Source organism: Phocoena phocoena, chromosome X (genome assembly GCF_963924675.1).
Source record: "Phocoena phocoena chromosome X, mPhoPho1.1, whole genome shotgun sequence".
NCBI classification, from domain to species: Eukaryota; Metazoa; Chordata; class Mammalia; order Artiodactyla; family Phocoenidae; genus Phocoena; species Phocoena phocoena.
Window position 1 is genome coordinate 766,566 of NC_089240.1, and position 23,872 is coordinate 790,437.

At 48.5% G+C, this 23,872-nt stretch overlaps 1 protein-coding gene across 1 annotated transcript; it reads right to left on the reverse strand.

The window, feature by feature from the left end:
* Positions 1–6,960: 6,960 nt before the first annotated feature.
* On the reverse strand, positions 6,961–23,535 carry CRLF2 (cytokine receptor like factor 2). The gene is made up of 8 exons (XM_065901010.1): positions 23,454–23,535; positions 18,346–18,448; positions 16,149–16,312; positions 15,103–15,236; positions 12,806–12,968; positions 11,952–12,057; positions 9,544–9,628; positions 6,961–7,227 (listed from the first exon to the last, which is right to left on the reverse strand). The coding sequence occupies exons 1-8, from the start codon at positions 23,533–23,535 to the stop codon at positions 6,961–6,963; spliced, it is 1,104 nt and encodes a 367-aa protein (XP_065757082.1).
* Between the last annotated feature and the right edge of the window lie 337 nt (positions 23,536–23,872).

Genomic DNA, 23,872 nt, shown 5'->3' on the forward strand with positions numbered 1-23,872 from the left:
TATCACAGAACCACCCACACACAGCCTCTGACATAGCTTCGTGGGTGATAGGATACAAGAGATTCTGCTTCCAAATGCAGACAGAACGTTTCATTAAAATGAGGACTCATTTGTCCTGTGGGATTTCTGGGCGTGTGTTTTCACGGCTAAATTCTGAACACACATAAGACAACGATAATTCAAGCATGGGGTGTGTACTTCCTGAACGTGCTTTCTGGGATTCTGGGCTTAAGCTAATGAATGGATTCAATGAGGGTGATGGGAATCTTGTTTCTTGCTGTCAGAGAATGGATTTACGCACATGGTGAGGTGGGACCCGGAATGAATGCAGGGGTGTTCTCAGTGGGTGAGTCTCCTGGGGCCGCTGTAACAAAGTACCCCAGATGGGAGGCTTCAACCACAAAGTGCATCCTCCCCCAGCCCTGGGGACCAGACGTCTGAGGTCAAGGTGGCCCAGGACCACGCTCCCTCCAGAGGCTCCAGGGGAGGGTCCTTCCGGCCTCTTCCAGCTTCTGGGGGCTCCAGGCGTCCCTGGGCTTGTGGCCGCATCCCTCCCGTCTCTGCCTCTGTCTTCCCGGGGCTTCTCCTCTGTGTCCTCCTGTGGTCTTCCGTCCGTGTGTATCTATGTCCTAGTGGAAGATCCAGGCCTTCTGCATAGAAAGAGGCAGGTAACCATTGTGGAGAAAGAATGTCGCCTGCCATTTCAGTAAACAAACGACCTTTCGGCTGCCAAGCCCTCAGCTACTGCAGCTGTCCCTGATGGTGCCCCCGAGGGGACTCAGGATGGAGAAAATCAGGATCCTGGCCCTAGAGAGTTAAGATACCTATCAGAGGAATGCTTTCAGTGAGCCCAGACTCTTGCATCTTCCCGCATGTAGAAAAGCCCTACACTCATTTACTTGAGATGTCTGGTTTTCTTTAATTAGGAGTAATCTTTTGATGTTCGGCCACCTGCGGGGGGGGGGGTGGTTTGTTTGTTTAGGTAAAACTCCTATATATCCAGGCTGCTCCCTGACCTCTTTGAAACAGTCCTTCAGAGGCATCTGGAAAGCTGTATCCCAGGCTTGAGTCCTCAGGAATGCCCCGACTAAAACATAACTCTCAACTTTTAGGTTGTGTTTTTTTCCCATGGACAGAGTCATTCACAACTTCTTCCCATGAGTTTAGGGGTTTGTGTCCCGGAGGCTCGTCATGACCACCGGTGGGCTGGCATCAGCTGACACCTTTGTCTGGGGGAGCTGAGAGGAGGGACGTGTGCCGCGGTTCTTAGCTGTGACCTCTGGGAGCCCACAGTCCTGAGGTTCCCCACCCCTCTGTGGGGTGCAGCAGGCAGGAGTGTCTCCAGATGGCCAGTGGGTACACAGAGCCCAAAGCAGCCTCCGCGGGTAGCCCAGAAGCACCGGGGAAAGTGGACACTGTTCCTCCATCCACAGGGGGGCGCAGACCCCGGCTGAGGGATGTGGATTCCCAGTGCATGATGCAGGGCGGGGCTCTGGGGCAACACCAGGAGTGCCCAGCGGCCACAGACAGGACTGCAGCGTGGCCACAGCCGCGGGTGTCCCCATGGAAGGGCGGCCACAGCCAGGAGCAGGTGCAACCTCGGACAAGCCCACGGAAGCCAGTGTGGAAACCCACAGGAGAGCACACTCCTCTCTGCCGGATCAGGAGGCCCCGAAACCCCAGCCAGGGAGCTTTGTCACCTGCCCTGTGCAAAGGAGCAAGAAAGGAAGACCCGTGGGATCTCCCCAAATGAACCCCCAAAACTGCACGTACTCAGAACTGCATAGGACACGCTATTTTTTAAAACTGAACTATAGTTGATTTACAATGTGTTAGGTTCGGGGTACAGCATAGCGATTCAGTGACACTTTTCCCAGATTCTTTTCCATTATACGTGATTACAAGATACTGAGCATATGTCGCTGTGCTATGCAGTAGGGCCTTGTTGTGTGTCTGTTTTAAATATAGTAGTACCTATCTGTTATTCCCAAACTCCTAATTTATCCCTTCCCCCCTTCCCCCTTTGGTAAGCCTAAATTTGTTTTCTATGTCTGTGGGTGGGTCTATTTCTGTTCTTTAAAAAAATGATACAAAATGACACACTATTGTGTTTCTGCCCTCCTGGGAAAGGCAGTGCATGAGATACACTTGTGCTGCAGAGAAGGAAACGTCTCACAATTTGCTCAGAGTGTGGGCGGAGGTTTCCCCACGCCCTGGAAGTGGAGGATGGAGGTGCCATTGTCTGAGACTCCCCCAGAGAAAACACTTGTTTCCGTGCTCACAACGCTTCTCACGCCAGGGGGGTCTGGCTTCCTCACGGAGAGCTTCTCCGATTCATTGTGGACAGCAGGCGGTGTCCCAGCATCCTTGGTGACCCTGAGTTCCCCGGTGTTAGCGCAGACCCCTCAGGGTAAGGGACAGCCCCACCAGACTGGCCACACTTCAGCCAAATGTTAGGGGCGCACATGGTAAGTTATGAGGTGTTGGTTCCCCCGGCAACCAGCCCCCATCCTGAAGGCCTCCAGGGGCCCCTGTTGGGTTGAAAAGGACTTATTATGAATAACAAAAGGAGTGCTTCTCCCACCCCGCACCCCCCCATCCCTCAGGACATCCCGAGGGTTTTAGGGGCTCTGTGACTGGAACCAAGGCAGAGAACATATATTTCTTTTCTTTTTCTTCCAGGCGTTTCACACACCTCTCACCCCCTGCCTCTGGCAGCCATCATTCTGTTCTCTGTATCTGTGAACTTGTTGGGGTTTTTTTGTTTGTTTTAGGTTACACATGTAAGTGATAACATAGAGTATTTGTCTTTCTCTGTCTGACTTAATTCACTGCACATCAGATGCTCTCCAAGTGCATCCATGTTGCTGCAAATGGCATTATTTCATTCCTTTTGTGGCTAATACTCCATTATATATATATATATATAGAGAGAGAGAGAGAGAGAGAGAGAGAGAGACAGAGAGAGAGACAGAGAGAGAGAGAGAGAGAGATGATATAGATAGATATAGATGATAAATGATAGATAGATGTTAGATAGGTAGGTAGACAGATAGATGATAGATACAGATGATAAATGATAGGTAGATAGATGATAGACGATAGTATAGATAGATATAGATGATAAAAGATAGGTAGATAGATGATATAGATGATAAATAAAAGATAGGTAGACAGATGATAGATAGATAGATAGATAGATAGATAGATAGATGGATAGATATCACATTCTCTTTACCCCTTCCTCTGTCAATGGACACTTAGGCTGTTTATGTATCTCGGCTATTGTAAATAGAGCTGCTATAAACATGGAGATGCAGATGTCTCTTCGAGATCCTGACTATTTATTCTTTACGTAAAAGCCCAGAAGAGTGGACTTGCTGGATGGACCGTCCAGTATATTTCATATTTTATCACCACGTAACATCATTTTCTAGATTCTTTCCGTCATTACTGCCCAAGCCCCGCTTATCCCACCTCGACTGTTAAAGCCACACTGTCATCCAGTGGAAACTGGCATTCTTTCATCCAAATCCAAGGTTGTTTTCCGATCAGCGAAATCAAGAGGGGAAAATGTCAACAGGGATAGCAGAACATTCGAAGGCAAGAGAAAAGAAGGTTTTTTAAAAATACCCACCACCTCGAGTGTACATATAATATGTTGATTTTGGTACGAGACTTTCCAGCTCCCAAGCCTGAGCTGGAGCATCTCAGGGCCTTTCTGGAAAAGGGATTCCCGGGTGACTGGACAGATAAGACTTCTTGAATGTGGAGACAAGAGAAGTGGGGTTTTCCTCTGGTTTTCCAGTGGTTGCAATGAAATCCCACCCAGACCTTGGTGCTGAGCTGTACCGTCCCCGCTTAGGAGACCAGGCAGCGTCTAGCCTGAAGGGCCTGGCTGTCTGTCCCTCTCAAGGCTCCACTGCTTGCCCAGAGGGAGGAGTGAAGCATATTGGCCTGAATTCTTGCCATATCAGGTAGACAGAGAGGGTTTCCTGGGCCAGTGGGGTCAGGCCAAGGATGAGGGCAGGTAGGTGGACCACAGGCTGACCTGGTTAGATAGTTCCAGCCTGCATTGTGTCTCCCCTCAGATTCCTATGTTGAAGCCCTAAACCCCAGGACTTCAGAATTGGCTGTATTCAGAGATAAGGTCTTTGAAGAAGTGATGAAGGGAAAATGAGGTCACTAGGGGGGGTCCTGATCCCATAGCACTGGTGTCCTTATAAGAAGAGGAGATAAGGGCACTGACACACACAGAGGGATGACCACGTGGAGACACAGGGAGAAGACGGCCGTCTACACACCCAGGAGAGAGGCCTCAGGAGGAACCAGCCCTGCCCATGCCTGGATCTCACATTCTAGCCTCCAGAACTGGGAGAGATAAATGTCTGTTGTCTAAGCCCAACCCCCCTGCCCCGGTCTGGGTTACTTGTTACAGCAGCCCTAGCTGATGAATGCAACATCTGTCCACCTCAGTGATGATTCTGGAGCCAACTTGTTTCCTGAGTCACAAATAAAATCCACATGGAGGCAACTCTCAGGAAAATCGAATGCTTACCCCGCTGATGGGACTAGATTCTGGAAACCTCCACTCACTTCCCCCAGAAAAGCCTGGTCTGGAGCAGAGGGCCTCATGCCCACCTGGGACGTACAGAGAGGGCATTCCAGATGACCACACATCTCGGCTCTGTGACCCCAGGGGAGGGTCCTCTGTAGCCTCAGGTCCCCGGGAGACGGAGGGCCGCTTCCCTGGTCAGTGCCGGCCCCTTGCTCCCGAGAAGGGGGCTTCAGCGTCCAAGCAGCACAGACTAGCCCTCCTCTGTCTTCCAGGATTCAGTGGGCACCTTGCTGTTCACCCTCCTCAGAGTGTGGTACACACAGCGGCCATGTCATCTCCCCTCCAACCACTCCTGGGGAGGCTTGTAGAAACGCAGCTGCTCTGACTGCAGAGGCACCGGCTGAATCAGAACCTCTGGGCAGGGGGCCACAAGCCTTCCGGGGGGCTCCAGTGTGTGAGACCCCCTCTTTTCACCCCAATGAGTGAGAAGAGAAACACTGCATGATTCCCAACTCGAGGACTCTGGAGCAAAGAAACATGGACCAGGACACGAAACATTCAATGGTGGAGACACAATTAAAGCCCCAGGGTGGGGCTTCCCTGGTGGTGCAGTGGTTGGGAATCCGCCTGCCAATGCAGGGGACACGGGTTCGAGCCCTGGTCCGGGAAGATCCCACATGCCGTGGAGCAACTAAGCCCGTGGTGCGCCACAACTACTGAGCCTGCGCTCTAGAGCCCGCGGGCCACAACTACTAAGCCCATGTGCCACAACTACTGAAGCCAGTGCGCCTAGAGTCCGTGCTCTGCAACAAGAGAAGCCACCGCAATGAGAAGCCCTCACACCGCAGTGAAGAGTAGCCCCCGCTCGCCGCAACTAGAGAAAGCCTGCGCACAGCAACAAAGACCCAACGCAGCCAAACATAAATAAATTAATTAATTACTTTAAAAAATAAATAAATAAAAGCCTCTCGCAGCCCAGAAACAAGGTCCCAGGTCCAGGCATGCAGCCCACTCTGAAATCTTCCTCAGGGAAAGGTGACTTCTGGGGTTCCTGCTCTCCCACTTCCAACCCTGCACCACAGCTCTGACCCAGGAATGACCTTCCCAAACGGGAACAATCACATGAGGCCCACCTCCCAGCTTCCAGGGAAGAGAGTGGCCTTACTGCAGCTGGAAACCTGGCCCCAAACTGCAACACCTACATCCTACAGAGAGGAGACAGTTAGCAATGTTGTCTTGAGAATGCAGGGGGAACGGGTTGCTGAGCTCAGAAATAGGGTGAGAGTCCTTCTATGTTTGCAAACCGTGAGCGGGCTGCCCGCGATGTGTGTTGTATTCTGGCTTGGTGTTTGTTCACTAATAAAAGTGTTTTCTTTCCATTTCTATCTTTGTGGAGGAATTTTCTGGGGTGGGGAGAGATTTTGTTAAATTATAAATCCCCAACACCACACACACACACACAGACACACAGACACACAGACACACACACACACACACACACACACAGACTCCAGGTATATCTGATCAAGTTTATTTACTGCCCCCTGCAGAGAGAGACAAGATAAACTCAGTGCCAGCCTGAAAAAAAAACAAAGAAAAAACAACTAGATCTCAATAATCTAGAAATCTAGACACATCCTGTACGTGAAGCTTGAGGGCATCAAACTAACATTGTCCACTGTCTCCACACATATCAGCTAGATGTTGACATCTCACCGCAGTTCTCATGCCAACACTTTTTTCTTTTTATTTCAATATAAAAAAAAATAATAACGCACACTCAGCGGGGAATGTCTCAAATGCTCATGCAGGGTTTTTACCTTCAAATATCTCTTAGGAGTGATGTCCTGAGTGTGGACTCAGGAATTAAAACAGTCTGCTTAATAAAATGCCTCAATGCTTGCGAAGAGGGTTTTTCCCTTTTGGATCAAGAGCTGGGTGGCTGGTGGTTGTTGGTAACGCAGAATTCCTTTTGTACCTGGGGGTGCCGTGCCTCACCTGCTGGGTACAGGTGCCGCGTAGCAAAAGATCCGAGGAACCACTCAGGTGCAAGTAGTAATGGCGAAAGGGCAGGACTGGGTGGGCACATGCGAAGGAAGGTGGTCTCAGGCCACTGGCTGTCCTTCCTTACGATTTAAGTGAACTGTGACAACGTGCCAGGTGACAGCAAGAACAAGCCCAACCAACGGTCTGCCACCTACAGGGAATCCGCCTTCAAGCCCTTGGATATCGACATGGATGGGATGCATTGGTTGGATGGGTGGGATGTTGGGTGACCCCAGACACCAGCATCCTCGGTTCTGGGGAGTTCCCTTCACAGCGGTTTTTAGCCCCTGAGATGCTGTCCTGGGTCCTACAATGTCAACGTAGATTTTGATGTTGGCTTTTGAGTTTGCACCCCCTCAGAACATCACGTATGAGTTGTCACTCATCACAAACGTAACATCCCCGAGAGAGACCACCTCGCCACCCTGGGGGAGCTGGCGAGGGAGCTGGCCGGGCTCCCCGGTGGCCTCTTCCTCCGCTGTCTGCCGGTACACAGGGCTCGTCACCGCTGTCTTGGGCATCTCGGCCAGCTGGACCACCACGGCCTCTTCCGGGATAGACTCCCACTCCCCGTCTTCCATCTTATTCACATGAGCCACGTTCTGCGTGTCCTTGATCCACTCCTGCCAGGATGAAGCACTGTGACTCAGGCTCCGTGCGGCAAACCCTTCCCCTCGGGGCCCGTGCATCCCCGGGACCCTGGCAGCCTCCCTCCGGAGGTGATGCCACCCCCAGCAGAACAAAAAAGCTCTCATGTTTAGCATCTTGGCATAGAGCTTGTGGTTTCAGACCTGCTTTTTTTTTTTTTGCGGTACGCGGGCCTCTCACTGCTGTGGCCTCTCCGGTTGCGGAGCACAGGCTCCGGACGCGCAGGCTCGGCGGCCACGGCTCACGGGCCCAGCCGCTCCGCGGCACGTGGGATCTTCCCGGACCGGGGCACGAACCCGTGTCCCCTCCATCGGCAGGCGGACTCTCAACCACTGCGCCACCAGGGAAGCCCCAGACCTGTCTTTTGTCATCAGCCTCAAAGCGGCTGGTCTGTGGTCACTCCTCACACACGAGGACCGCCTGAGGGGCTTTTCCGGAACCCAAAACAGGAAACACAGATTCCTCCCCCGCCCCCACCCCGCAGGTATGTTCTCTGAGATGGGGGTGACTTTTCAGAAGGAGAATTGTCACTCAGCAGGTCCAGGGGGCCCAGATGCTGAGTCCTAACAGGTGCCCTGGGATTTCCTGATGCTGGCTGGGAGCACATCTGGAATAGGGTGCTCCAGGGGAGTGTATTCCACCGGGTGACTCCTCTGTTCCCTATAACATCTCCCTTCCCCGCCCAGCCTCCCCCATCTCCTTCTTCTAGCCCCAAGTATTGAAAAACTTCAGATTTCCTGTCCTAAACTCTGCTGTAACCCCCTCTCTTCTCCCTTGAAAGGAACTGGGACACCCCTAAATATGCCGCTTTGGCACAGGGATTATTTTCAGCTGCAGGCAATGGAGAATGCACCGCTGCAGAGAGGATTCTCTGCTCTCCGTTTATCCTCCCTAGAAGCAGGGCATAAATGTCCCTTTTGGCAAGGAAATGTACATTTGTAAACGGGCACCCTGACCCTTCCAACTCCAGAGACAACACTTATCACCTGGGAGAATGTGAGTCCGCATAAAATCTTACTAAAGAACCCTTATTTCTCATGCATTTCCTAGTCACCTTCTCATATCTTGCTTGCCACCCCCAAGTTCCCAACCCCTTTTCTTTTACTTGGTGTCTCCTCCACACTCTATCACCCTTTGTTAAAATGGCACATCACCCTCCAGGTCTGTAACTACTTCTTGGGGGTTTTCACTTGTTTTCATGTGCATACAAGATAAACCTTTTCTCTTCTTAATCTTTTTTTTTTTTTTTTGTCCATTTAATTTGCAGGTATCAGGGACAGAACTTAACAGGATAGAGGCATGTTTTTGTGGGTTTTCTTTCCATTTCTTTCCCTCTCCTACACCTATAAGTAGTTCTAAAATTCACCTTTTTGCTCCTCTGGAAGGTTAAATAGTGCATCCCTTCCAAAATAAAGATATGCCCCAGTGTTAACCCTCAGAACCTGGGAATGGGACTTTATTTGGAAACAGGGTCCTTGCAGATGTGATGAAGTGAAGGGTCTGAGACGAGGTCCTCCTGGAGGAGGGTGGCCCTACATCCAATGACAGGGTCCTTCTAAGAGACAGAAGAGGAGAGACACAGACACAGAGGAGAAGCCCCATGAAGACAGAGGCAGAGACAGGAGGGAGGCAGCCTGGAGCCCCCAGGAGCTGGAAGGGGCAGGAAGGACCCTCCCCCGGAGCCTCTGGAGGGAGCGCGGCCCTGGGACACCTGGACCTCACACATCTGGTGTCCAGGTTGGGGGAGGATGAATGTGTGATGTTTTGAACCCCGCAGTTTGCGGCAGCCGCAGGGAACTGGCATAACTCTGATCCCATGGTCCCGTAGAGTCTACGCCTGGGTGTCCACTGCTGGCAATGTCCTGGGGACGCGGTGCTGATTCCCTCTCTGTCTCATTCCTCCCAACTCCTTAAGCATTTGTCATGTGAATGAAACAACAACCATAAAGTTTGAAAAAGGAAGTGTAGGTTTTGTTGTCAGCTCTGCAGAGGGAACAGATTAAGAACACAACTTCCTGATAAGATCAGAAAGTGATTAGGCTGGAAAATCCCGTAGTGGGGGCCACTGATCTCTGGGGCTGATTTCAAGAGAAGCCAGCCTCGGAGGCCCTTGGATCTACTCTCTCTGACCAAAAGAGAAAAGAACGTGTTGCTGCTTTCAAATGCAAAAAGGCTCCCAGGCATTTAAAGAGGCTGCTGGAATAAAAGCGGGGTTTTACATGGTGCACACGGGAGGTAGTAGGACAGCGCAAAGCAAGCCTGTTTTTCATGCCCAAGGAGATGGCGCTTACCTGGAAGTTACCTTGGTGAGACTCAAAGAGCCCAGAGAAGGTGAATCTGGGATCCGGCACACTGGGCATGAGAACCTTCTTAACCCTGAAATGGACATGGAGAGTCTGGTCAGACAGGCTGGCGCCCCTGAGCAGGGCTGTGGACGTCCAGGCGGACAGACCCCACCCACCGCCCCGCCATGAGGGGCCCGGGATGGCTGCAGACTTTGACCCCAGAGGCTGCACACCTTGGCGGAACCGCGTCCCCAATTTCAAAACATGTGCCCCACTCCTACCCTCGCAGGTACCCTGCTCCCAGCATCCACGTGAAGCCCTCACCAGGAATGTGAAATTAGGGGCATGGAGCCCATCTCTGCAAAAGAGCGATTCTTATTACCTAGGAATCACTATTTCTGTTGACATTATGGACTGAATTGTGTCCCCACCTCCCCAAATCCGTAACTTGAAATCCTAACCCCTCAATCTGACCGTATCTGGAGGTTGTACTTCTTAGGAGGTAATTAAGGTGAAATGAGGTCATAGACATGGGGTATGAATGTGAACAGGACACACCACCCCAAAATATGCCACTTGGGGATATTGTGTATTTGGAGGTGAAGGCACTTGAGAAACAGCAGAGGTAGGAGAAGCCCTCTGCCCTCCCCCACCCACCTAAAAGCAGACCACAAATTTCCCTCTTTACAAAAAAAAAAAAATTCCATTTGTAAAGGTGCCCCCCCTCCTTTACCTCGAAATGGACGAGTCACATCACTGAGATGGCACCAAGATGCTTCCACACAGACAACCTTTATCTGCCTGTAGTTTCCCCTACACATTTCTTAGTCACCCTCCCACTATTTACCCACATCCAAACTCCCTTTTCATTTGTCTTCCTTTTCCACTTCTCCACAAATTATTACCTTTTGTTAAAATGGTACAGAAGCCACCGAATTAACTGCCTTGTTAGGTGTTCACTTCCTTTCTACGAATCTCCATGCGCTTCAAAATATTCCATCAGTAAAGAAACATGCATTTTCTTACGTTACTCTGTCTTTGGTCAGTTTAATTCGCAGGCCCCCAGATACAGAACCTAAGAGGTTTTCATCTATAAGATGCTAACCCTATGTGACTGGTGTCCTTAAAAGAAGAGGAGATTAGTACACAGATGCACACAGAGGGACGACCGTGTGAGGACACAGGGAGAGGGCCGTCTACACACCCAGGAGAGAAGCCTCAGGAGGAACCAGCCCTGCCCGCACCTGGACCTCAGACTCAAGCCTCCAGTAACTGGGAGAAATAAACGTCTGTGGTTTGAGCCCCCTCCTCCCCCAGTCTGGGGTGCTTTGTTAGGGCAACCCCAGGAAAATAATACAGTTGATTTCACCACTCGTCGTGAACAGGGACTTCCTTGAAGACAGGACAAGTGTTAGTTTTTTCCAAGAAGTGTACCCCTCAGATTCCCTCAGGGATGATTTCAGTTTTGTATTAAAAACATCAGACATGTCACCCGTCAACACGCTTATCTGATTGCTTCATCTACTCCCTTGCAGAGAACCATATTGCAGGCATCTGTTTGAGCTGGTCAAAGAGAGAAGAGCAGGCTGAAGAAAAAATGGGGCGGTTTGCAAGAATCAAGAGAAGCTGCTCCATGCTGTATCCAACCATGACGGGACGTCCTTGAAATTGTCTAACTTAGCCTAGCTCAGACCCAGCCTGAGTTGTCCAGAATGGCGGTCCATGTTTCTCTATGCATCACTCCAGTCGTTGCTATGGAAACCTCATCCTAAGAAACAAAGATGGCACCCACGGCCCTGGGCATCAGTGCCTTCAAACATCATCAAGAAGTAAAAGGCCCGGGCGCAAGTAGGTTTAAAGAAAGATGGAAATAGCGGTTGTTAAATTATTGCACGGAAGGTTAATGGGGAGAAGTATTTAATATCATATTTTTGAAATGCTTTCTATGGTCTCAAAGAATATTGTTTTGCTGTATCTGTAAATGGATTTACAAACCAGACAAGCTTTCTTCTTGTCCAGTTCTTCTCACGTCACTCACCAAATTGTCTCATTTAATAACTCTCAATAAAAATTAAAAGTGTTTTAAGTACCTGTCATTGTAACATGACAGGAGGACACAGCTCAATGGGGCGTGTGTTTGAAGCAAGGTAACGCTCTCATAGAGATGAGCATTTCTATATCCTACTGTCTCCAAGAGAATATTTGTCAATGAATTCTGCAGATATCCCTGCACCTTTGGCATTATTTCCCTCTCAATTTTCTTGTCATATACCGCTGGCAAAGTGTGTATTATAGAGAAAGTGATATTCAGCTAAATAATCACATCAGACAATTCTTTCCTCCCCCCCCCCAATTCAGGGACATATTGGAACCAAAGCCCATGTGTCTGAGGATTCTGTCAGGGTCATCCTTACCTCCGTAGTTTCCATAAAGGCAGAAGGAGAAGGGAGGCTATCAGGAAGGTGACCATGCCAGCAATTAAAATAAAATTTGGGAAAAGTCTCTTTTCCTGGCACAAATCTAAAGCAAAACAGAATGAGGGCTGTAAGTTATCAAGATAATTTCAACATAATACTAGATCACACTCCAAACCCTGCCACCCACATTTTTTTTTTCCTTTATAAATGTCAGGGTCAGCAAATCTTGATTTTGGTGTGAAATATCCTGGAAAGAGAGATGGTGACACTGGACAGGCAAACATCAGGGAGGAGGGAGTGTAGATTTAACTCACTGCCAGGGGGTATTTGAGGATATCAGGGCTTTCTTTGGTCTATCCATATCTATCATCTATCTATCTATCTATCATCTATCTACCTATCTGTCTATCATCTATCAATCTATCATCTATCACCTATCTATTTACCTACCTACCTATCTACTTATCTATCTACGATATATATCTGTCTACCTACCTATCCATCTATCTGGCTATCTATCACCTATCATCCATCTATGTCTATCTATCTATATATGTCATCTATCTATCATCATCTATCATCTATCAATCTATCCATCTATCACCTATTTATCTATAGATCTCTCTATGCACCTGTACCTATATCCATGGAACCACATTCATAAATGACACATTATTCTTGCTATGAAATGAAAATTAGTCCAATAATGATGGAATCTAGAAGAGGAATTGCTTCCACCGTGACCTCTGGAGCAGGACTTGGGGTCATCCGTGTTTTCAGGTGCCCCATTCCACCCTCCCCCCAACGTAGGGTGCCGGACCATGTTGTGCAGCGATGCTGCGTGACATTACCTGTTAGCTTGCCCCTCTGCTGGCGTATCACCTCTGACCAGTCACTTGGGTATGTGTCAGAGCCGTAGCTGGACTCCAGCGTTTTCACTCTGGCCCGAAAGAAATAACACTTCTCAGCATCCAAACTGTCGAGCGTGACATTGCAGGTTTTTGCCTCCTTGGACTAGAGGGAAAAACAGACACGATGACCTGTGATTGACCCAGACTTTTTCATCTTCTACCAGGGATTCACACAAGATCCCTCCTGGCAGGATTTCCCTGTCTTGTTTCACTTCCTCTCTCTGCCCAGATACTTATCCTCCAAACAGCAGCAAAAACAAATGTGGCAGCACCTCTACACCTCCCTCCAAAAAGGAAAAAAAATTCGTTATGACAAACATGATGACAGACGCTTTTGAAGAATTACTAAGTTCTTTCTTTAAAAAAAAGTAATTTTTTAAAATAGAAGTATAGTTGCTGTACAGTATCATATGTTATGGGTGTACAATATAGTGGTTCACAATTTTTAAGGGTTATACTTCATTTACAGTTATTATAAAATATTGGCTATACTTCCCAAGTAACTTTTTTTATGAATATAAAAGTAATGTAGGGCTTCCCTGGTGGCGCAGTGGTTGAGAGTCCGCCTGCCGATGCAGGGGACACGGTTCGTGCCCCGGTCCGGGAAGATCCCACATGCCGCGGAGCGGCTGGGCCCGTGAGCCATGGCCGCTGAGCCTGCGCGTCCGGAGCCTGTGCTCCGCAATGGGAGAGGCCGCAACAGTGAGAGGCCCGCGTCCCGCAAAAAAAAAAAAAAAAAAAAAGTAATGTATGCTGTGGCTTCCCTGCTGGTACAGTGGTTAAGAATCCGCCTGCCAGTGCAGGGGACATGGGTTCGAGCCCTGGTCTGGGAAGATCCCACATGCCACGGAGCAACTAAGCCCGTGCGCCACAGCTACTGAGCCTGCGCTCTAGAGCCCGCAAGCCACAACTACTGAGCCCACGTGCCACAACTACTGAAACCCGTGCGCCTAGAGCCCGTGCTCCGCAACAAGAGAAGCCACCGCAATGAGAAGCCCGTGCGCTGCAACAAAGAGTAGCCTCCGCTTGCCGCAACTAGAGAAACCCCACACGCAGCAACAAAGACCCAACACAGCCCCAAAATTAATTAATTAATTAATTTAAAAAGAAAGAAAAGTAATGCATGCTTACATTTGAGACTTTAGAAAACACACACAAACACACACACACACACACACATACACACACACAAAGGCAAAATAAGACACTTAAAACCTGTCTTTATTCTAGCTCCAAAATACAATCACCATTAACAAATTGATATCATTTCTCTCCTTCCGGTGGTATGGTATTCATTGAACACAATATTTAATGTACGCATTGCTTCTTATCACTAAATATTCTTCAAAATACCTTTTGATGGCTCTTAAATATTTTATTATAAATGTACCATAATTTGTTTGACTATTCTCCTGCTGTATGCCACATAGGTGGTCCCTAAGTCCATGTATTTATTTTAGATAATGCTTCGATAGACGTCTTTGTGCGTACAGCCTCATCCACATTTTGAATTATTCCCTGAGGATTGATTTCTGCAAAGGGAATTGATTGATCACAACAAGGACAGAGGTCTTAAAGTTTCCTGGTGTTCAACATCATTAAAAATGATCACATTTTATGATCAGCTATTTAAGAGAACTCCAGTATCCCTCTATTTTTTTTTTAATTTTAATTTATTTATATTATTTATTTTTGGCTGTGTTGGGCCTTCGTTGCTACGCACGGGCTTTCTCTAGTTGCGGTGAGTGGGGGCTACTCTTTGTTGAGGTGGGCGGGCTTCTCATTGCGGTGGCTTCTCTTGTTGCAGAGCACGGGCTCTAGGCACGTGGGCTTCAGTAGATGCAGCACGTGGGCTCAGTAGTTGTGGCTCCCGGGCTTAGTTGCTCCATGGCACGTGGGATCTTCCCTGACCTGGGCTCGATCCCATGTCCCCTGCATTGGCAGGCAGATTCTTAACCACTGCGCCACCAGGGAAGCCAAGTATCCCTCTATTTTAATGTGTATTTCTTTGGCGAGCAGCGATTCTGTTCTACTGATTCCAGCCATTTGTCCATCTTCTCCCTTCTTGGATGAGTGCTCCCTGCTTCTGTCACATACACCGGGCTCCACAATCACATGACCAAGTCCTTAAAATAAATCTCAATATCTTTGTCTCTGTGTCTCTCCACCTTTCTCCACCGTTCGCATCTTGGGGATACTTACGTACACCTGGCCTGAGAAGACGTCCCTGCCCTCACCTGCCACTCGGCGTCAAAGGTACTCTTGTGCTGGATTTCATACACGAGACCTTTGTACCACAGGTCAGAGCAAGTCACTGTCACTGCTCCCTGATGCCACTGGAAGCTCAGATCACTCAGGGATCTGGGTTTCACTAAGAAGGAGAAATACCACAATGACTAACACCTCTACCAACATAAACATTCCACATCTCTGAAATTACAATGGTAACTGGGCTTGGATTCACTTTCCTCTCACTGTTCCAATCCTTCCTCTAATACCTTATGAGATGTGGGGTTTCCTTGTCTTTAGTACATTGACGATAGAACTTTTAGCCAGCTCTCCAAGGACCCTTAGGTGTCTCATGGAAAGAGCTCTCTGAAATTGCTTGAAAAACTTTTCTGTATCTGTTATGGGATGAATTGTGTCCCACCAGAAAAAGACACTTTGAAGTCCTGGACCCTAGCACCTCAGAATCTTTGGAAAGAGGATCATTACGGGTGTAATTGTTTAAGATAAGATGAGGTCATCCTGGAGTAGCGTGAGCCCTAATCCAGTATGACTGGTGTCCTTATCAGAAGAGAAGAGACACAGACACAGAGGAGAAGCCACGTGCAGAGACGGGAGGGAGGCGGCCGCAAGCCCAGGGACGCCCAAGGTTACGAGCAGCTCCCAAGAATTGAGGGAGAGCAGATTCTCCCTCAGAACTTCCAGAAGGAACCAACCCTACCCACATCTCGACTGTAGAATTTCTGGTGTCCAGAACTGGAAGATAATGTTTATTTTAAGCAACCCAATTTCTGATAATTTTTTATGGCAGCCCGAGGAGACTTATACAATGTCTATGAGGGATTGTTTTCAGTAGGGGGTCCATAGCTCTCGTGGGATTCTGAGATGGACCTGTGACATCCCATCCCTCAAAACAGGGGTGGGGGGAAAAAAGAAACTCTGCCTCACAGAAATCCAGACGAAAACATGAATCTTTGGAGAGAGGGTTTCACTACCTTTGTATGATATATCCTAATCCAAAATGGACAGTCAACCCTCAAGGTACTAAAGCACGTACGGTAACTGCTGATCCACAGACTCTTGCTAAGAAGGGAGTGTGTTCCATTCCTGATGGAAAAATATAGAACTTCATCTTTTTCTACTTCCAAGAGGCACCCGGCAGTGTAACCTTGTTGAAGGGTATACTTGGAGCATGGTCTGTATGTCTCATTACTGCTTAACCTGTGATTTAAAAAGAGAAAAATTCAGCTATGTAGCATCTTAAAAATAACAACTTAAGGGCCGTTCCTTTGCTCCATGACTCTGTCACTGACTCAGATTGGGTACCACGTCACTCACTTCAATGACCCCCTCCCCTTACAAAACTACAGCAAGACCTGTCGAAACAGAAAAGTACCCCTCTCTCAAATGATTACACCCCTTGAATGGATCTTGTAGGACTCGAATTGTGGCCCTCCAAATGGCATGCCTACGTATCTGTACTAACCCCGGAACCTGGGAACAGGACCTCATTAGGAAACAGGATCTTTGCAGATGTGATGAAGTGACGGGTCTGAGATGAGTTCCTCCTGGAGGAGGGTGGCCCTACATCCCATGACAGGGTCCTTCTAAGAGACAGAAGACGAGAGACACGGACACACAGGAGAAGAACCGGGAAGACAGAGGCAGAGACGGGAGGGACGCGGCCACAAGCCCAGGGACGCCTGGAGCCCCCAGAAGCTGGAAGAGGCGGGAAGGACCCTCCCCTGGAGCCTCTGGAGGGGGCGTGGCCCTGGGACACCTTGACCTCAGACATCTGGTCTCCAGGATGGGGGAGGATGAATTTTCCTTGTTTTAAGCTGCCCAGTTTGGGGTACTTTGTTGCGGCCGCCCTAGGAAAGTAATTGACCTGCAGAGTAACCCAGCCCTTGACTCAAAGAGGCATTTTTATTTTATATTGGAGTAGAGCTGATTAACAGTGCTGTGATAGCTTCAGGTGCACAGAGAGATGAGTCAGCCACGCACATACGTGTATCCAGTCTCCCCTCCCATCCAGGCTGCCACATAACACTGAGCAGAGTCCCCTGTATTACACAGTAGGTCCTTGTTGGTTATCCTTTTTTAAAAAATAAAATTTATTTATTTATTTTTGGCTGCGTTGGGTCTTTGTTGCTGCGCGTGGGCTTTTCTCTAGTTGCGGTGAGCGGGCTTCTCATTGCGGTGGCTTCTCTTGTTGTGGAGCACGGGCTCTAGGCACGTGGGCTTCAGTAGTTGCGGCTCACGAGCTCAGTAACTGTGGCTCGCGGGCTCTAGAGCGCAGGCTCAGTAGTTGTGGCGCACAGGCTTAGTTGCTCCGGGGGATGTGGGATCTTCCTGGACCAGGGCTCAAACCCGTGTCCCCTGCATTGGCAGGCGGATTCTTAACCACTGCACCACCAGGGAAGTCCCTGGTTATCCTTTTTAAATGTAGCAGTGTGTACATGTCAATCCCAAACTCCCTAACTATCCCTTCCAGGAGACACTTTTAATAGGGATGTCCCAAGATTGGGTATATCTTTGAGGCTTCCCTGCAATATTAAGAAGAAGCCTATAGGACCGAGTGTGAGACCAGCTTATACTCCATCCTTAAGATCTCAAACCCAAGCAGTGACGAGACGAAGAATTATCTCCTTTATGATTAAATAAATGGATACGGGACTTCCCTTGTGGTTAAGAATCTGCCTACCAATGCAGGGGACACGGGTTCGAGCCCTGGTCTGGGAAGATCCCACATGCCCCGGAGCAACTAAGCCCGTGAGCCACAACTCCTGAGCCTGCGCTCTAGAGCCCGCGAACCACAACTACTGAAGCCCACATGCCTAGAGTCCGTGCTCCGCAACAAGAGAAGCCACCGCAATGAGAAGCCCGCGCACCGCAACAAAGAGTAGCCCCTGCTCGCTGCAACTAGAGAAAGCCTGTGCGCAGCAAGGAAGACCCAACGCAGCCAAAAATAAATTAATTCATTAAAAAAAAGAAAAAAGATATAATCAAATATCTATTTAAAAAAAAAAAAGGATCTAGGTGGTTTCGAGCCTGAGTCAGTCATCACTCCGTTAGAAGGTCTGGGAGCTGTGGCTGCAGCTGTGGTGAGGCCTGAGAGCTAGAGGGCACACACATTCACACTTGCACCTTCTGATCCTTCACACGTTCACGTCCTGGGCCTCCCAGCTGTTGACATCTTAGAAGAGGAAATATTTTAGCCATAGGCATGGTTTTCCCTTCCTCAGGGCACTTACCTTTGGAGGAATGTCAAATTAGTCCCGGGGTATTCACTTGCATTCCATGTAACCTTCACAGTTTCAAAATTAAAGTTGATGATTTGAAGCTGCAATGTTTCTCCTGGGTAAAAAGACACAAATAGAGTAGACTTTGAGGCAATGCTGGAAAGAGCTTGAAATTTGTAAAATGATGTCAGCACTCATGTTATAAGAATGATATAGTGCTTTTTAAAAAAATTTGATGATATATTTTATATAACCCTATATATCCAGAATATTATCATTTCAACATGATATCTATATCTATCTATCCATCTATCTATCTACCTCTATTATCTATCTCTATTATCTATCTATGTATCTATCATCATCATCTAGCTATTATTTATCTACTATCTATTTATGTATCTATCTTCTATATCGTCTATCTACCTATCTATCATCTATCTTGTCATCATCTGTTACCTATGTCATCTATCTGTAATTATCAACAAGATATTTTATATTCTTACTATGTGTCCAGAATCTGTTATGTGTTTCATACTTATAATACAAGAATGATAGAGTGCTTTAAAGGGACAGAGAAAACCAAGATTCTCACAAACAAACCGGTCATGACTTATGTCAGTAAGAACTGCAGGATCTATGAAGGTCGGTGAGAAAACTCAATCACTTTGAGAGACAACAGTCAGTGCAAGATTACAACTGACTTTCTTCTCTCGTTGGCAAGAGGTAATGATTATCGGTTAGTGTGAAGAGTAAACAGTGAGTGCCGACTGTGTGTCCAATGGCACCATGTTTTGTGGGCACACAGAGAGGAACTGGACACTGTCCCCCATCCACCAAAGTCGCTGTCTTACTCAGAACACCACACATGACGAGTCGAGGAAAAGCTCAAGGTCAAGTGAGTCCTTCAATGTTTGCTTTAGACGCTACTTAGGCTCCACACCCGTCAGAATGGCCATCATCAAAAAGACCACAAATAATAAATGTTGGCGAGGGTGTGGAGAAAAGGGAACCCTGGTACACTGTTGGTAGGGATGCAAATTGGTGCAGCCACTGTGGAAAACACTACGGCAGTTTCTCTAAAAGATAAAAATAGAGCTGCCATAGAATCCAGCGATTCCACTCCTGGGCATTTATCACAAAAAAACAAAAACTCTAATTTGAAAAGACACATGCACGCCAATGTTCATAGCAGTACTACTTGCAATAGACAAGACACGGAAGCAACTCAAATGTCCATCAACAGAGGAATGGATAAAGAAGATGTGGTGCGTATGTACAATGGAATACTACTCAGCCATGAAAAAGAATGAAATCATGCCATTGGCAGCAACATGGATGGACCTAGAGATGATCAGACTAGGTGAAGTAAGTCAGAGAAAGACAAATATCACATGGTATCCCTTAAATGTGGGATCTAAAATATGACACAAACTAGTGAATGTAACAAAACAGAAGCAGACTCACAGATACAAAAACAAACTAGCGGTTACAAGTGGGGAGAGGGAAGGGGGCGAGTGGCAAGATAGGGGTAGAGGATTAAGAGGTACAAACTATTATGTATAAAATAAATAAGCTACAAGGATATATTGTATAACACAGGGGATATAGCCAATATTTCATAATAACTATACATGGAGTATAATCTTTAGAAAATTGTGAATCCCTATGTTGTATACCTGAAACATATATAATATTATAAGTCAACTATATCTCAATTTTAAAACTCATAATATATATTTTTTATAAATTTATTTATTTATTTGTTTGTTTTATTTATTTATTGGCTGCGTTGGGTCATCGTAGCTGCGCGCGGGCTTCCTCTAGGTGCGGCGAGTGGCAGCTACACTTGATGGCGGTGCACGGGCTTCTCATTGTGGTGACTTCTCTTGTTGCGGAGCACGGGCTCTAGGGACACAGGCTTCAGTAGTTGTGGCACGTGGGCTCAGTAGTTGTGGCTCTCAGGCTCTAGAGCACAGGCTCAGTAGTTGCGGCACACGGGCTTAGTTGCTCCACGGCATGTGGGATCTTCCTGGACCAGGGCTCAAATCCGTGTCCCCTGCACTGGCAGGTGGGTTCTTAACCACTGTGCCACCAGAGCAGGGCAGTCCCAAAACTCATTTTATATATATATATATATATTTTTTTTTTTTTTTTTTTTTGCGGTACGCGGACCTCTCACTGTTGTGGCCTCTCCCGTTGCAGAGCACAGGCTCCGGACGCGCAGGCTCAGCGGCCATGGCTCACGGGCCCAGCCGCTCCGCGGCATGTGGGATCTTCCCGGACCAGGGCACGAACCCGTGTGCCCTGCATCGGCAGGCGGACCCTCAACCACTGTGCCACCAGGGAAGCCCTCATAATACATTTTAAAAAATAAATAAATAAAATGTGTACGTTTTTTCTTCATCCCTTTGATATATATGTAGAGACTTTTAGAAGTTTGTGAGCTTTTGCCAGATTTGGGACCTAGGCATATCTTTCTCAAGGGAGCCAACTCTTTGAAGAGCAAACATAAACGGTGTGGTGCCCCATTTCCGTGAGGGGCTAAGAGTCTGGCTCCAAGTCATCAAAGCACCTTCAGTCATAAAGACAGGAGTTAATTTTTCCCTTGGAGAAAGCCAGTGATCTGACCCAGGGGGTCCCTCCAACTGGAAGGTGAGTTTAGGAAGAATTATGGTTACAAATGGTGCTGGGACGTCCTCCCGTTTGAGAAGGCGGGTGCAGTGGCTGGTGTCCACCTTGCTCTAGAAGAGGGTTTGTGTCTTGTCAACCTCTTTCTCAAAAGGCATGTGCATCAGAGCGCAGTCTTGTTCAACGCTTATTCAGTCATGAAATCGTGTCTCTCTTATCTCTACCTTGGTGGAGAAGAATTCTGGGTTGGCGAGAAATGCCAGTTTTGATTCTATTTCTCCAGTACCATCAGAAACACCTCCATCTCTCCAGAAATTACCTGCCAACCTGGGCCATCGGTGGTTAACAATCCTGGTGGCACCATTGCCACTGAGAGATACCATCTCATTCCTGTGATTTCACTGTTCCCACCTGAATGTCGGCTCCTGAACGGAAAGAACTCAGGGCCATCAGGACCCATTGTTGCTTAGAAAGTATGTGCTGATTTTATGGGATATTATGAACTTATTCGGAAATTTTAAGAGATGAAGGTGTAAATGGCAAAGTGTACCAGGACAGCCCTGGTGACAAAGGTTGTCTGTACCAAGGCAAGGGTGGGGGTGGGGTCTCTGGGTGTCGATTTCCTCGTGCTTCTTTTGACACCGGTTCACAAGGGTTCACAAGGGTTAGGCGTGTTCGGGGCAAATGTGCATTGTCACTAGCCCCAACAGAAACACAGTAGCCTTATGTGGAAATGCGACCTGAATCCCCAGTGGAGTCGTGAAGTCTGAATCTGTTGGTTCAAAATGGATCGACGGGGTGGAAATGGCCCCGGAGGGACCTCTCTGCGCAGCTCCGGAACCTCGGGTGGGATGGGGGGAGGCTTTCCTGAGACTGTGCCCAGTGGGACCGCAGGTGTTCACACACCTGTGATGATGGCCTCGGGCGAAAGAAAAGCAGGCAAACCACAAAGGTCTTTCATAAAGCAAGTTCTGCATTCTCCAGGAAGTTCCTACAAAGCCCGGCTTCACAGAGGGATGAGAACCGCCTCGGGTGGGACCCTCTGTGCATCCACAACCTTAACCCCTACTTCTGCCCACGGATGTGCTTCAAGTGGGTCAGAGTCTAGAACTGGTCTAAAGGGCTCTTTCTTCACTCAAACTCCACGTGCGCAGTGGTGGCAGGTAGAGGGGGGCTGTCAGAAGGAAGCTATGGGTCTCAAGGAATCTGTGGCCACAGGGAGCTCTGATCTCAGCCAAATCTCTCCTCCCTCTGCCTTCTGTCGCTGGCAGATGGAGTCCTCGATTCGGCCGCGTGAAAACAGAGCACCGGGCATTGCACAGAGCTAGGGAATTATGTGGGTGCCAGCCCTGGGGACACCCCACATCCAGGCTCTCTCACCCTCCTCACTGTGTCCACTTGATACCCAGTTTGCAACCCCAGGGCTGCAGCAAAGAAGGCCCCTAGGGACCCTTCCAAACCAGGTAGGCGAGAGGCCAGCTCGGACGTGGACGGTCAAGCATGGGGTGATGCCTGGGGACGGTTCAGAAGCTACATGTCCCGAGCGTGCCACCACCAGCTCCCATCCGGGCCTCCCTTGAGCTGGAAAGCAAATCGAAGCTGTCTAGTGCAAGAGGGGACCAGATACCTCCCGTCCGCCCCCTCCTGTTGCTGCCTTTTGACAAAGCTCGTAAGGTGATCATGCAGCCTGGAAAAGCCCCAGGAACCAGGCTGTGCGGACAGAGAGCGAAGGTGACGCTGATAGTCGTTCTCAGAAGGCGCGGCCAGCCGTGGGATTCAAGGGTGACCCCGCGGACAGCGGGTGACTGGGGAGGCTCTTGTCTTTCTCGGGGGCCCTGTGGCGGCATGATCTCACCACGGGAAGGGAAATGTTAATTTAAACAAAAGCCTTTCACCTCTCTGGAGGCAGACAGAACAGCAAAGCAGCCCAGATTCTCAGTTCTGCAGACAAGGGCTCTTCTATTGATTCTTTTCCATTCAGACCTAATCCTGAGCTCAGTCAAGAGTGCGTCCTGGGACTTCCCTGGTGGCGCAGTGGTTGAGAGTCCGCCTGCCGATGCAGGGGACACGGGTTCAAGCCCTGGTCTGGGAGGATCCCACATGCCGTGGAGCGGCTGGGCCCGTGAGCCACAACTACTGAGCCTGCACTCCGCAACAAGAGAGGCCGCGATAGTGAGAGGCTCACTCACCGCGATGAAGAGTGGCCCCCGCTTGCCACAACTAGAGAAAACCCTCGCACAGAAACGAAGACCCAACATAGCCATAAATTAATTAATTTTAAAAAATAATTAAAAAAAAAAAAAGAGTGGGTCCTTTGCAACAGGCAAATGGAGCTTTGCCCGAGACTCAGGAACCTGTGTAAGCCCTTGTCACTTTGACAAAGAAAACACTGCAGTTGCAAACGACACCATAAAAAGAAAAGAGCAGAGGTGTTCAAAGAAAGGGCATTTCAGGCAGACAAATGGCTACATTCACCAGCGTTGACTTACTCAGCTCCGTTTCTTCTGAAGCCATCAAATGTCCCAGCAGGAAGAGAGCTGAGGCTGCCCAGGGCAGAAAGATACGCCTCATGCCTGAAGGAGGAGACAGCAGTGAGCAGAAGGTCAGTGCGTCAGCTCCTCGTACAGAGGCCACCCCGTCTTTAAAATGTGGAAAAGAAACTCGGGAAATGACTACAGGAAACAGCCATGCTATATTTTAAAAGATGACTCTTGTCAAAAAAAAAAAAAAGTGCAGGATCATTTTTTCAGCCCCGCCGAGCACTTTTGCAGCCCCGCCGGATACATCTCACTTGAAACATTATCAGATACGATCTACACCCAGGATTCTCACCCTCTGGTGGGTCGTGAGAATCCTGCCTTTGGAGGTCGAGGTCCAAGCGCGGTCCTGCAGCCCTCATCTCGCTGAG